Source organism: Perca flavescens, chromosome 5 (genome assembly GCF_004354835.1).
Source record: "Perca flavescens isolate YP-PL-M2 chromosome 5, PFLA_1.0, whole genome shotgun sequence".
NCBI classification, from domain to species: domain Eukaryota; kingdom Metazoa; phylum Chordata; class Actinopteri; order Perciformes; family Percidae; genus Perca; species Perca flavescens.
In genome coordinates this window covers 27,658,484-27,674,721 of record NC_041335.1, presented here as the reverse complement: position 1 = coordinate 27,674,721, position 16,238 = coordinate 27,658,484, and the positions used below count along the sequence as shown (strand labels likewise).

The 16,238-nt window shown below is 38.9% G+C and overlaps 1 protein-coding gene across 6 annotated transcripts in view; it reads left to right on the top strand.

Moving 5' to 3' along the window:
• The window catches only part of kcnt1b (potassium sodium-activated channel subfamily T member 1b), a 69,742-nt gene that overhangs the window by 17,084 nt on the left and 36,420 nt on the right, over positions 1 to 16,238 (top strand). Inside the window, exon 1 of one of the 6 annotated variants that reach the window (XM_028577270.1) lies at positions 11,991 to 12,083. The exons of the other annotated variants lie outside the window; for them this stretch is intronic. Within the exon in view, the coding sequence (XP_028433071.1) occupies positions 12,007 to 12,083 (77 nt within the window). The 5' untranslated portion in view covers positions 11,991 to 12,006. Of the gene's footprint in view, positions 1 to 11,990; positions 12,084 to 16,238 lie in introns of those variants that run through there. 6 annotated transcript variants of the gene reach the window in all.

Here is a 16,238-nt window from a genome sequence, read left to right as displayed (position 1 = left end):
CCTCTCAGCATCACTGGGATTCATTTAATAGCTGCAGTATATAGTGATTACATAATTCAGTGGATACTGCATTCCCATTACAATTTTATGAATTTTATAGAGTGGGGGAAATGTTATAATGCCACTGCATTCAAAGCTGATTGTTATTTTTGACCTAATGCAAACCGATTGATGGATGAAATACTAATGCAAACCACTGGAGATTATGTTGACATACCTTCAAAAAGACTACATGTTATATTTAAGCACATGTCTGCACCACTCAACAGAATTTGCATGCAGACCTCCACCGTCAGGACACTCGCCTACCATTTGGTAGACAAATTAGATTAGGGTTTGTGTGAGATGGGCTCAACCAGTAACGACTGAGGGAGACTAAATGTGTTTTTCCTATTAAGAACTCGAGATCTGCAGAAATGCCACCATTAAAGCTCAGATTGGTACTCTTATCTGCAAATGACTGCATGGTTGGTTCGGCCGAAAACCCGAAAGATTGTGCTTGTTTGGCAGTGTTTCAGACACCACCGCACAGCCAATATGCTGGTGGTGCATTGTGTTTTGTCTCTAAATTTACAGCACACATTTTTCGTGTCAATATTTATTTGAGGGCATTGACATTTTTGCGTATGATTATTATCCGGAATTTGGGCTCTATAATGCAGTAGCATTTATTGTGTAATGCATCAGTTTGATAACAAAAAAACAGTGGCATGGGAAAAAACTTTCATTCTATACACAATGTCAGTGTTATCAAAGATGGATAAGATTGTATTTGATGCAAAATGCTGTAAAGTAATCTGGCAAACTATCATAACTATGAAGCTCTACTCTGCGACGTCTCTTTAAATATTAATATAATGCAAACTCTTCCTACTTCATTATAATTTCCTGTCAATAATAGAGACCCAATTGGGAAAAAGTCCACCAAAAATACTTAAGCACTTTTCAACTGACTACATGTACGCCTCTGCAAAGCTTTCTCCTGGGGCAAAATGTCCGTAGTTTACCTGCTATATTTTGGACCACAGACCTGGAAGCATGTCATCTGTTGGAGAGTTGACGGTGTTATCCCATAACAAGAGAAAGCAGATGGATTGACCTCAGGGGCAGACTGGGACAAAAATTCAGCCCCGGCACTGTAGCCACACCAGCCCACATTACCACGCCTGTGCAGCCCCACCCACGGACACGTGCATTCACTAATTACATGTGTGTACAGATGGTGAAATAATATAAGCAGTATCTTTATATGTAACAGATTTTTAAACATTTAATGTAAGTAACTGGCAAACAGTGCTTACTACTTTTTAAAGAGCACACGTTTATAACAAATTTACACATACAGCCTGTTTATGCCGTTTGTATGCTGTTACTGTCATTCTCTACAGTATGTGGTTCTTTGTTGTCACTGTCTGTCTGTTCGCTTGTCTGTGTTTCTGTCTGTTGACCCTGTACATATTCTGGTTCTCCATCTTTTCATTTGTCTTAACTCTCTAATTCTGCAATTTAAATATGTTTTATATGACTGTGATTATACTTCAGGGTTTTTCCTTGCTCAGAATTGGCCTTTGGGGGAACACATAAAGTTTTAAGGGTAAAAGACTTCAATTCCTGCATTATTATACATTTTTAGGCATCAATTTATGGTAAAAACTTCTCTCTCTTTATATATATATATATATATATATATATATATATATATATATATATATATATATATATATATATATATATATATAATATATAATATATATATATATATATATTATAAGGAAATCACAAAATTCTGGTGGCAGGTAACAATTCAAAATACAAAATATAATGGAATATTATTATATTCAGTAGTCCAGTAAGGGGGCTTTCACATCTGGGATGTGGGCCAGATACGACAACACTTGACCCCAAGGTCCAGTTGTTTTGAAATAGCATGAACAAGGCTTTATGGTCACTTTTTTTCCCCAAGGAGCACATTTTGCTCCCAAGTTGAAAAATGTAGGACGGACTTACATAGGCTATTGCTTTTGCTGCTAAATTGTACAATAACATGTTATGGATACAAAACGTGAAGTGTAATGTTTTCTGCATTCTATTGATCAAAAATGATCAGTGACGTTGAATATAGCCTACAGTGTAATGGACCACCACAGTTCATGCATACATGTGAACCGCGGATTAATCGCAGAATTTAACCTACATAGTGTAAAACTAAACACTACGTGAATGGGGTACAGCAGAAAGACGGAGCATCAGGCGTTAAAACCAACTACTACTAACGTTACGATAGCCTCTCTGTCTCTGAGTGCAACGTTGACTCTGTCACCCACGCAACTTCATGAGGGGAGGGAGGGGCTGGAGGCAGCTTCTCTGTGTGCGCTATAAAAAGAAATACACCATTGTGTATATACTATATTTTTACTTATTTAACTGTCTAGTAAAGTTCAAAGACAGTGTTTAAAAAGTGCAATCCACAGGTTTACATATGATTATTACAGTAAATAATAATTAAATAATCTAAATACTACTAAGTGTGGTAAAGCCACATATTTGTTTTTATATTTCTACAATCTGCACTTTAGTTTGTGTGATTTGTTTCTGACTTTCATATGAATGTTTACACCAGGCTTGGTCAGTGCTGAATATACTACTGTGATTGAAGTAGTTAAATAAAAGATGTCATTCATATAAATTCATGCATCACCTAATTTCATTATCACATCCAGGCCTGTCCTCCGTTTGTTTAATCTATCTAATCTTGTGTTGTTCATACTATACAGTGATTTATTGCTTGTCTTTGTTGAATAATACAAAAGCGAGCTAAGCTAAGAGCTTAAAAAAAATCGCATATTCAATCGCAATATTAAAAAAAAAAATTGTTCAGCCCTATGTCAAGGCTAATGATGAATGTAGGTTTGAGAATTTAGATTGACAGAACAATCTGGTTTCTGTTGGCTATTATCACCTGACAACTAAAAGGATGTAAAGATGAATGTGTAGAATGTATATGGTGAGCATGATAATAGAGCAGATAACAAAACACTAAATCCTACCAATCATCGCAATGATGGATGTTATTACAGTGATGATGAAGACAGGGGGCAGCTGACCATCACTGCTATCAAAAACTAGCAAGAGTTTAGACAATGATTATGGAAACAGGATGATACTGACACTAATGAAAGTGATGATGATGAAGCTGACAGCAATGGCTATATGTGCTGATGGAGATGATGAAGCTGGTGGTGTTGCTGGTGTATTGTAGGTGATTGTAGTAATGATTGCACAGCTGTCAGAGCGATCAAAGTCTTAGTCCTACAAAAGCCAGTGAGTCAGCAGACAACTGCTCTAAACAGGCTGAAAGAACAAGAGATTGGCTGCCAATCAGTTTTGAGAAGTTGAACAATATTGACAAGTGGCTATATTGCAATGCCATACTGTTTGTATGGGGATCTAATACACAATATCTGCAAATGTCTGAGGCTGTAAAACCTATTTCATCAGTTGCCCTGGGCAACAAGACTTGGACCACTGTCAACCATTTAGTATGGTTAGGTTGCCACTCTTGGCAACAATTCCCTAAATGAATGGATAAATGTTTGCTTTTGATCGTCCTCCTGTCCAGTACTTTACTCTTTTAAAAATGACAAAACTTATTATTTTATTTCCACACAGAGAACTGGATGACCCCTGCAGGCTGACAGGATGTCAGTAATCGGAGAGCTTTATAGGTTGTGAAATGTGATCACCGTGGGATTTGTGTCCCGCTGGCTCTAGAATGAGAGGATGTGGAGGGAGGAGTGAGAGAATCAATAATCTGGTCCATTGTACAACACGGTTTATAAATAATTTCTTTATTTCTGCATAATTTACAGAACCTGGGCATCCCCTTGTTGTTTTTTTGTATTTACAATTATATTGACATATACATACAGTAGAGAGTAAAGAGACTAAGGGAGACTTGGAGGATATTCAATAACAGAGGGATTTACCATCTTTTAAACACAGGATGTGATCAAAACAAATAGACTTACGCAGATTTATTTTGGCTTCATCCAGTTTTGTCACCACATTGCCTTTCCGTGAAAAAAACGTCTTAAAAATGGGAAATTGGTTTGGTCTGTTGGTGTGCAAGTATTTTCAGAGCTCAGTGGGAGCTGTTAGTCATATTCCCATTATGACTTCACCAGTATATTACACAGGATTTGCATATTTTACTCAATATACTGTAGGCTGACAGAGTAGCAACTTGATAAAAAGCAGGACTTTTGATTGACTGATATGCAGCATATACTTTCTATCATTTGCTGACGTTTCATCATCACAATCCTTCTGCAGAGCTTACATGTCCGTCAAGTTGTAATAATTCTGTACATTTTGTTTTTCGCCATTAAGTCTTCTAAAGTCAGCAGCACCTTCTCAATATCAAAGCTACACAGTAGACTTTGATATCTGCCATTCATGTTGTCCACGGTTTGATTGATGCTTTGATTGATGAATTAATTAATTTTTCTTTTGATGTGTTTTTCCTTAATTGACAGATAAACAGGAAAGGTTCTTACACAAAGGGAGATATCATGCAGCAAAGGTCATCTGCAGGTTATGAAGCCAAGCTATAATGGGCACATGATCTGTGCTTTAGACAGGGAGCCACTAGATAAAGTAAAAGAATTAATTTGTGTAGGTTTTTAGGAAGAATTAAGAGAATCTGTGTAATTTCTTCTCCGGGAAATGGTCATATATAAAGGACAAATCTGGCGCAAAACGAACCTAGGGGTTAATAACACATGCGTACCGAGTCGACAGTTCTTTGGGATTTATTTTCATACTAATTGAATGTGACCAGTTTTAGCGCAAACCGCTAATTAGCTTATAACGCTAGTCGTCGGGCACGGGTAAAGTAAAAATAAATCGCTATTTCTATACCACTAACAAGGCTCATAATAGCACCACACTTCCACGGTAGCATAATGAGGGTCCCTGCATGTAAACCGAAGCATTGAGATTGTACGGCGAATGTGAAATGGTCACATTCGATTAGCATGAAAACAAATCCCAGAGAATGGTCGACTCGGTACACGTGTTATTAACCCCTAGGTTCATTTTTGCACCGGATTTGTCCTTTAAGGACATCTGTTGTCAGACTATCCCTGGTAACTTTAATCTATAATATTTTTTTATGTTCATCAGTATTGCCAAATAAGATAGCAGTTGAACTGTGCATATATGGGAACCATAACTGGAGTCCACTGAAACCTAATTTTTGATACCTTAAAGACAATTTTTGTATACATTTCCCTCTTTGTAAATGTAGCTTCCTGACAGATTTGATAAAAACCCTTAACTCAGTTTGATTGCACATTCTTCTGAGCACAAATGCCAACTTTTGTCTTTAGGTCCACTTTTCATATATATATATATATATATATATATATATATATAAAAATGCATCTTATACGGTAATTTCAATTGAATTATTATATATGTAAAAAAACAAAAACAAACAATATACATAACAATTATACATAACACAACAAAAATTAACAATGCTTGTCAGAAAAGGAGTAGGAAGAAGCAGCATGCCTATAGTATCTAGTCCTACCCCTATTCTATATCAATCTAATCAATTTTTGCAAACGTCTTGTCCTCTGCTTGTTTTCATTCTCAATTATTCTATTCTCTTTATAGATTTATGCTGGCCTTAATTTTCTGTTTTTTCAATCCATTTTCCAGCTGATAGCTTATTCCATTGCTGCCCAATTGTACTGTGGTTGTAAATGATTGTACAGCATTCTTTATTGCACAGACTGCTCAAGTATGGATGTGTCTTCCACCCTTTTTGTCTTTGTTTATTTATAGCGCCCTGCTTTCACGGCACAATTACGCTTTCATTTGATTAGAGTACCCAGGGTTTAATGAGGGTTTTAATGTGGTCCTTGGGGTAATTTACATGTTGTCCATCATCATTGTTCGTTAAGGATGAAATCTCTCAGCAGTCCGACGAGTTCGCAGCTTGAAAATAATGAGTGCTATGGGTTGCTATGCTTGCCCCTTAAAAGATCTTAGATATCAGTAGGAGACACCTAAAAGCATGCAAGTTTAAAAGCAACACAAAACAACCAGAGAGAGATTGTGCTTGCGGCCCATGGAGTGAATTTAATACATGACAAATACAGGCACATAATAACATATAAAAAGTCCAGTATAGCCACAAAACTATTAAACTAATACAGTACATATGTAGTTAGTGACATACAAGGGTACTGTTGCTATGGTTACTTGCAGTTTAATAAACCTGCAGAACTGAGGTTTAGTGTGTGAGGTGTTCTATTATAAGGTTTCAATGGACACCTGCTGGACAGTCAACAGTAAACGGGCATAGTTTGTGAGAATGATACAATAGGTAAAAGGTTAAAAAAAAGAGAGATCGACAGACACACGCACGCAGTTGGATGCTGTCCTGCTCTCCTACTTCAAGACCTAACAAATCTGTCTCTCTCTCCCTGACCCTGTCTTTCACTGGTTGAAGCCTGAAAATATTGTGAACAAATTAATAACATAACTAATTACACTGGTGGGACTGTTCAGCTCTGTTTCAGACTGATACCTCCGGTTCAGCCTGGTCCTCATCCTCAACATGGGCCTTTTTCAGTCGCGGAAAATACTTTTCAATACTAATCTGGATTGAAGCAGCAAACATTCCGTGTAAGAGTAAAAAATGACATATCATTATTTATAATACGTTTATTTGATTCACAGCTGCAATATAGTCCTCGACAACCCAACTGCATTTTACCGCAAACTTGCGACTAGTTAACTTTCTAAAGCAGGCGCAATCGCTTGTTTGCTAAGAGTCGGGTCGGTGGTTGTGAATGTGTGATTGTGTAAAGGTGTTCACGAGATAGATACCAACCTTTCGTGAAGTTGTGAATTTCGCCAGCCGTCTTCAATCTCTCCTTGATGGAGACAGACGCTGAGTGCGCAGTGGGATCGATGGTGTTTTAAGCCTCTGTCGTCTTATAGGCACTAACCCTCACCGTAACCTTAAACATAACCATTGCCGCGGTGCCTGGAAGGTGACGTTTGGGGGCTTAAAAAAACCTAACACCGCACGGTGGGAGGAGGTGTGTGTGTGTGTGTGTGTGTGTGTGTGTGTGTGTGTGAGAGCGGAGAGCAGGGAAAGGAAATGCAGAAGAATGTATTTTAAATAGCGTTTAAAATACGAAACGCAATGTGCGGCGGACCGCCACACAATAGTCTATGTGTGGGAAACACTGTAAAAGAGAGCTCAACACACAAGGTGAAAAGAGCAGCAGCAGCAATGTTTTTGAAAATTAAACCATGTAAACCTGTTTTGATATAACCTCTAAATACAAATATGAACCTGAAAATGAGCATAATATGAGCACTTTAAGTTACTTTAACCGACTAGTCATAATTTTCGAGTGGAGAACTTGAGCTGCCTCTGTGACATGTGACGAACAGAATGGGAACTGTAGTATATGACATGTTGGCAAGCTTCCCAGGGCAGGTAAACAGATTGAAAACTACAAATCCCATTTGCCCTTGAAATTGCTGCAGAGATGGTGTATGTTTGCTAGGCCCTCCCCCTTTATATCAGCCAGTCCTTGAGGCAGTTCTCAGTGAATGTAATTGAATGCATACTTTGAAAGTGCTGGTCATCTCGCACTTGTTGTCTCACATGCTCAGCTCATTTTTGTGATTCCGGATCTGCTGCAAAGAAGTGAGGATCTATTTGCTTTTTCATTGTATGTATTTTATCATAATTGAGTAAAATGTGAAGGGCATCATGATGCTAGCTGCATGAATATTAGGAATTCTTTTTAATGTATTTGTTTTTTGTGAAGAAACAGAGGACTGAACTGAGTCAGTGTTTTAAGTATATCAGTTGTAAGCTAATGGAGGCAAAAGGAGCCTCTGTTTATCTTAGCTTCTACAGTGCTAAAGCTCTTAGCAGCCAGATTAAATATGGTAGTATAATAATAGGAGCAAATGAATAGTGAGATCACAGCAGAGGAGTTCATCTTGTTCTTGTTTGTTGTTATTCTTATGTACGGTATCCATGATAAGCCAACTAATACCGTACATAAGAATAACAACAAACAAGAACAAGATGAACTCCTCTGCTGTGATCTCACTGTTCATTTGCTTCCAGATTGCTCTTTCACTTCTGAACTTTAACTAAGAGGCAGTTGGCACTTAGCAAATTACACTGGTAGAGCAGTCTTCTGTACAGTATGTTTTACCAGTCAAATAGCTGGAAAATAAATGGTGCTCTAACACATTACTGTACAGTTTGTTACATTTCCTAAGCAGTTGAACTCCGCTGCCAATCCATCTTTTTTGTTCCTTCTATCTCTCTCTCTTTTATGCACTACAGATCTAGAATAAAACATTTTTTTCATTGAATCTGGCTTTTAAACATGTGAAACTCTGTCATGCAATTTGATAACTAAAACCTACATAGAAATGATTTTCAGTTAATTTAATTTAAAAACTTTGAGCATTTTTTTAAACCATCTTCACTTCTATGGTCCCATTACTAGAAAGTTACAGCTGAATGAGCATAGTGGACGTTAATCTTTTGTCAAAATTCCACTAAAAGCCATTAAACTGTAGTGGAATCCCACAGCTGACGATGTCATTGCTGCCTTGGGACCGTAGTAATCGACTGTGCTCTGTTGTTGAGTTGGCAAATGGTTCTAAATTGATTACTGGAATGGTTCAGGTCCTCTCTTGTAACTAACTACTTCCTGGGTATAATGAACACTCCATTAGTCTTTTTAGAAAGGCGTAAATGGGATGATGATGTTTCTTGTTTTGTGAAAAACTTTTCAACTAAACCGCCTGAACTGCCAATTTAGACGTTTTCACAACACACCAATTCCATCAGCTTTCCTCCTACACTTTTGACCAGCAGACAGGCTTTTATCATTCACAACCTTCAAAGGGATATCAACCTACATTATATTTTTATCTATCCACCTCTGCTGAAATTGATATTTTTAGACACATTTGGACTGGACCTTGACACATCTTTCTCACTAGACTTACAGTTTACTCACACATGCAATATTTTTGAATTGCAAGAACAGTACAACAACCTTCAGACATAATACTAACTCAATTTAATAATTCAGTTTACTGTGTTTTTAAGCTTTGGTAGATATTACTACAGGTTACATGTAAGGGTGAAGAGCTCAATGTACCCAGTAATATGCTTCACTTATTACACAAAAGACCAGCTGAACTGTAGGGGTTATGCAGATAATATTTCTGAATGGATTAAAACTAATAGTACTAATAATATCTGGGTATGTCTCTCTGTCAGTTCCCTCAGTGTTACACACCGCCCTTTTCTCCATGGTCATCTTAACCTAGGAGATTGACCACGAGGGTGTGTCCACTGATCCCCTGTGGTTTGCATTAAGTGTCCCATCTGTTCTTTAGTCAGCTGAAGCATCATTTTTGATTAACTTGATGTGTAGTGTTTGCCTTGCATGCGCCCTGTGAATGAATAGTTCCGAAATGCATTTTATAATTCCCATCGAGCTCGGATGCAGTCAATTACCACTGTAAATGTTTATATTTACTTGTATGTGGAGTCTGAAGGTGACTCCATTAACTTTGGGGGAAAAGTCTTAACAGTAGGCTTCAACTGTGAAGTAAGAAGCAGCTGAGGGGTCTGATGCAACCAGTATTTTACATGTTCTAGTTTTTTACCGATATTCCAAAAGGAACATCAACAAGCTAAAATGGTATCAGATCCCATCTTGGACCTTCTTGCTGCACAAGTTGTGCTCAGATTCCCCTACAAGGTTACGAAATGGTTGCATTCTGACTCAAGATGCAAGTAAATGCAAATCAATTTCAGTGGTATCCAGAGTGGCATCCTTTTCTTGGTCTTTTCTTCCCTTTCCTGCTTTTTCAACCCCACTCTCTACTAAACCTATGCCTATCTGTGTCCATGTGTGCTGCGCCCAGGTATCAAGAGGAGTACAGTATGGACTCAACCAATGCCCAGTAAGTCCCTGGCAGCATCATGGTTGCATGGCATGGATTGTGTCTGCAATAGTAACTGTACACAGAACTGATTTGCGAGCACCAAAGCACATACAGTACGTAGCAGTGTTCACTTTGGATTTTGCACAGACTGGATGTGGACATAATGCCTTGGAGGTAATATTACCATTACACAATATCTGTAAAGTGAGCAATGATTGTTGTGGTAATGGTGCAGAATGCTGAGAACAACCCATTTATGTATAGCTACCTTTTCAACAATTGTTGTGGCAAAGACTGAAAACATTTAGCTCAACACATTGAATTCACATTGAATTGTTGTCACATTCGATCACACCACAGTAAATGGTGAAAAGGCAGCTTCTGTGTTTTTATCAACTTATTCCAGGTGTATTATCTGTCCCTTGACTGAATATGCACAAGAACAATTGTTGTCAATGTTAGATCTTGGCTTACAGAATTAATCATGTGAGCAGAGATGAGAGCGTCTTTTGACAAACTAGAATCTGCGGGTTATATCGGTGAAATAGGTGCTGAAAACATCCACATGTCAATCGTCAATCCTACGTCATCATCGGGGACTCCATCATAAGGAATGTAAAAACATGATCCTCTACAACTCTCTGTTTCCCCGGCACTACTGTCAGCAATATCTCTGCCAAAATTTGTGACGTATTAGAAGTAAACCCCTCGTTGAACACATTAGTAGTTCATGTGGGTACGAATGATACTCCGCGGCAACAGTCAGACATTTCAAAACATGATTTTATCCAGCTCTTTGACATTCTTGTCCAGAGTGTGAACCTTCAACTCCGGACAGGCGCCCGTGCTGTGGGATGGGGCGTTTCTCCAGGCTTCTGAGCCTCCACACATGGCTTTCCGCTGGGTTCGGGGAGCATGGTGCTGTTTTTTTATTGACAATTTTAATCTTTTGTGGGAGCGCAGTGACTCTTTTTTAAGCACAATGCCATTTTAATTTACTGGGATCACGGCTACTCTCCTTGAACATTAAACACACCATCTTACACCACATGGACAATCATCATCCACTTCCTCACGTGACTGACTACTGACCTCACATGAGCCAAGTGCACTCTGCACTACCTCTTAAGTATAGTGACAACCCAAGCTCTTATTTAATCATTCCTGTCAGACATAACACCACATGAACTGATAAATTAACAATCTCAAACCGCTATTCGAACGCAAAACGCCAGCTTCTAATCCATCCTCTAAGAGAACGTTTCCAGTGACCCTGCTGTTGCTGCCGTTACACAGGTTAGAGACCCCACCAGCCCACTGTAACCCCCGGGCACTGGGCTTTGGGCTGGCTAAATTTGAGTTGCTACAGCTGCTAATTGAAGGTCCATCTCTGGAGCTTCCGCCCGCTTTCCCCTTCCGGTGAAGTAGTCTCAGGCAGAGGGCCCGCGGGGAGCATTAGCTGGCTAATTCATTTCTCATTTGTGGTCCGATAAACAACCGGATTTCATAGAATCTGCACTGTATTGCTCATCCTCAATGACCAAATGTGTTTCTCAGTAAACTGAAATTTAATTGCATTAACAAAATTTAGATTGTGAAAACTGGATGTGAAAGTATATAGACAGTTGAATTTTCAGTGAGGATCAAATTCAAATTTCAGACAAACCAACAAAAATGTTTCATAATTACATTCAATTTTAAGTTTATTGTAATTTAGTTCAAAACTAATACATTCAATTTCAAATTACATTGTTCAATGCAATTATTCAAGTTGAACAATTAAAATAAAGTATTCAAATTCAGTTTGTAGCGAACCAGTTTTCTACAAACACTTCCTGTGGGGACAGAAAAAAGTGCACCTTCAGGAAACCACAACGTTTGGTTTCAGCTGATATGAATTGAAGAGCAGCACAAACATCTGTACATGTTCAGCAACAGCATGTTATGAAATCTTGGTTAAGGGTGCTCGAGGTGCATTCTCAGCAGATGCTCGAACCACCTCGGCTGGTTCCTCTCAATATGGAGGCACTCGATACAGAGCCATCCCTAAGTAGCTACACTAGGTAGGTAGCAGGTTTTATAACGACATACTTCCTCAAATGCATTGAACATCAAACCGATGATATGTATCATAATGTGAAAGAATTTGAAGGCTTTATTTGACACTGCATGACCTTGATTTATAATGCTGTTACTGTCCCAACTGTGGTCTTTTCAAATGGCACACATATTGTGTGTGTGTGTGTGAGAGAGTGTGTGTGTGTGAGAGTGTGTGTGAGTGTGTGTGTGTGTGTGTGTGAGAGTGATACGAGAACAGTTTTTCTGAAAGTGGTATGGTGAAGAGAGAAGATGCATTTTCAAGTCAGTTGAGCTGTTGTAGAACCAGGTGTGCTCCCCTATGAAGGATACAGACAACAGTAGATCATATTTTCAAGTCTCTTTTTTTTGTTAAACAAACCAGCCTTCCATTTATACATTTGGAAAGGAGTTTTTTCTAAATCATCAAAATGACACAACATCTGCATTATTCCTTTGAAGTATATTTCTTACTTGTCTTTTCCAATGTTAACAACTATGCTTGACTTTTTTGTCTCACTTTTGAGGAAATTTTCTGCTTAAAACGCTGATAAAAGTTGATTCTGCCTCAAAATGTGCCTATTGTAGGTGTATACCTTTTTTGTTCTAGTGGTTGCTGTTAGTTTGAAACATTCAAATTTGCTTTTACTGCACTTTCATTAGGTTATGTAATATTTCATATTCAGGTGAGAATCTCTGCCATCATCATTTACTCTACAAAATAGAAGACTGTACTTCAGGGGAGGGAGAAATGAGTTTCAAAGGCATCTTTCTACATCATTGATATTACATTGATAATCTTATGAGGTTCTCTCTAAACGTTCTTGCTCATTTCAAGATTTTAGCCTCATCATTTTTTTCTTGTCAAATTGCTGCACGTTAGCAAGACGCAAGACCAGGCCCCATGTTCTGGAGCATTCCAGCTTTTCATTTAAAACAATGCCACATGCTTTGTCATTTTCTTATACAAGAAAATGGCCTCTTGGGCTTTCTAAAGTTTCTTTCTTGGTTATAATGTCTTGTCCCATTTCTCAGACACAAGTTTAACTTCAACTGCCATTTCCTGACCTTTACTATTAATAGTTTGATGCCCTTTATGTTGGGATTTCTGCTGAGAAAGACCAGCAGATCTTGTACAAAACCCTTTGTGGCCTTTTTACTACATCCCAAAGATGCCATTGTCCAGATTTACAGTGCTGAGCATTAACCTCAAGAGGATGCGATTTGGATCTGTAAAACCACTTTGCATATTAATTCTGATGTTTACAGAACTGTCCAACAATTGTTATATAGTTTGTTTAATTTGCTTCTTTGTTGATAGTACTCAACCAGCATCCTCTTAAAGCTGCAGTGGGTGGAAAGTAGAAAAAAAAAACGCCAGAATTTGAAGTAGAGTGAGACCTCTTCCTGCAGTTCTCCCTCTCCTCTTTGTCGCACGGGCCATGCATACACACAACAGCCAATAGGAACACACTCTATCTCTCTCTGAAATGACCTGTGATTGACCAAAGTCTCCCGTGATGGCTAGATTTTCTGAAGCCTGAATACAGAGCCAAGAGGATGTGCAGAAATCTAGTTTTCTCTCTGGCTCAACAATGCCAAAAATAAAGTGCCTACCACAGCTTTAAAGCCTCTTAAGTTTTTCGAGTTGGACATGTTCTGTTTTTCTGAGCTTTTGAGGAACGAGTAACGTCTTGTTAGTGTAGATTTGCCTTTTCTCAGGGACTACCTAGCATGTTATCTAACTATTCAGCAATTTATCTTCAGTGCTTTTGAAATCTTCACTTCAGTCAACAGGAAAATGTATTTGTTATTACACAAACAGTGTAGTCAACCATAAAGTGAGCAGCACTCTTATTATAGCTGCACACTTCTGTCAGAACTTCCTGAAAGACCTTGAAAGACCACATGACAACGGCTTTGAATCAGCATCTTTGACATGCTGATTCAAGGCTAAAATAAAATGAATTGTGCTGATGTGCACTTACACTAGCAAGTGATTTAGAACGGAATGCTTCAGGGATTTCTTGGTCTTTGAACACATCATGTGCACATACAGAATAGCCCTGACCCTCCCCACAAGTCCCATGCGTATATACAGCAGCTTACAGAGTGCATGGGCGCTTTAGAGCATCTATTCTCGACCACTGGTGGGCTTCAGGCGCCTACTAGTAAATTACATTTGTTGTTGACAACAACAATGCTAGTAGTTTTGTTTTTATACCTAAATGTGCCTCACATTAGTAAATAACAAGTCCAGTTGGAATGCATAATTTCAGTTAAGTTTGAATATTGCCAAGCCAATCTCAACACATCAGGGAGAGACGAGCGTGTTTTGCCACTGTTAGCTAGCTAACGTTCCCTCAGGTGCAGTGACACAAAATGGATTAGTTTTTAATGTGAAGAAGGGAATGTGGGAGACTACCCTGTACCAGTAAAACCTCAAAAATGTCTGGTGAGGAAATAATAATAACAATAATAATACAATGTCTTTCACACAGTGTTCGAACTATACCGTGGCCTTCGGGGGAGCCCACTTTTTTTTCCATGGGGGGGGGTCGTGCGCTTGCGACTTACAATGAGGAGCAAGAGGGGTAAGGATCATCGTGAGCCAGAGAGGACATTATTTCTTCAGCTTCTTCTTGCGTTGTCACCCCGGCGGGAGGTGTGCTAACAGGGCTTGCAACAGGTGAATTTGTCGTGCTATTAACGTCATCGCTACACAATTTCTTAGTAAAACCAAAATTAATTAAACAACCTTGTTTTCTTTTTGCCATGGCTATATGATGCTTACTGCAGAATGGATTTCAAGGACTTTGCGCGCCGATTAATGGCCTCCAACGTTTATATTTTTTCTGCGAATCTTTGAGTTAACATGTAGCCTACTAAACATGAGTTGAATTTGCACCGCAGCAGCACCGCCACATTTGGTGTAGTGGTGTAGTGCAGTCATGCTGCGTTCATGAGCGTAGGGTAGGCTCAGGTCTACGTCCGTAGTGGCCTATATTTTAATTTAACGTCTTTAATGGTAAGATATCGCACAGGGATGGATAATGAGCGTTGATTAAGATTAAATTACATGCCACATATGGCAGACACCTTCAGATATGAGAGACCCCCTCAGATATTTGACTTTGGTGCTTTCATGGGAGCCAGTCCTCACTCTATGGGAGCTCGGCTCCCTCTGGCTCCCACGTAATTTGAACACTGCTTTCACATTCATCTTTTAGCCTACACAGGCCTACCTCCCATTAAGGTGATTATCCTCCCCACAGCTGACTTTTACATTTCCCTCTTGTGATTTCTAAGTTTAGTATTCATTTGACGAAGTACTTTCCCAGTTGCAATAGCCCATGTCTGGCCTGATGCTCCTTTCAACAATTTTTGCACTGTAATGATAAGGCTATTGGACATAGTATGCACCTTCGCCATGGGAAGTTTTAGATGCAGCTCGGTAGAACACAAGCAGAGGATAACTAAGATGTCCACAGCTTTTAAATATTCATCTCCAAGTGTAATATTTTTAGAATCCCTGCAGATTTTATATTGGGGCACATGTCTGAGGGTGGTGCATGGGAAATTTTAAATTTTCAACTGTTTGCTTTTTCAGGGGGGTGGGAGCAAACCTGAGATCTGAAAATAAACTGTAGGCTTCAGGCTTTGATGGGAAGGACTGTTGTTACTGTTTACAAGACGAGATGCGCTGTTATTTGTCTGTGTGCTACTTTCATGCCCCAAAGCCTGATTCTTATCGTAAACTATGATACAGTGTGCAGTTTAACTCTGATTGGTCAGAGATAACCGGGCTGATAATTTCCACATTTGTTGCTATGCCAAAACTTGTGGTAATTTAGTTAAACTGGCATGGGTACTTAATGGTGATTGTACACTATATAATGCCTTCTACAAGAATAGACACTACAAGATTGTACAAGATTCAATTGCTGCTTTGATCAGAGAGTGTACAGAAGCATCACTGAGTGCACCATCTCAGTGTTTTGTAGCCACCTCTCAGAGTTCATGTGATCATTTCAGCCCCAGGAGAAGTTGTAGTAGGCTAACTGATACTGCTGTTCACCTATGCTTGCCCCTGCAGCACTGTGACAAATATTCCATATGGCGCAGAGCATCTGGCGGCTGTT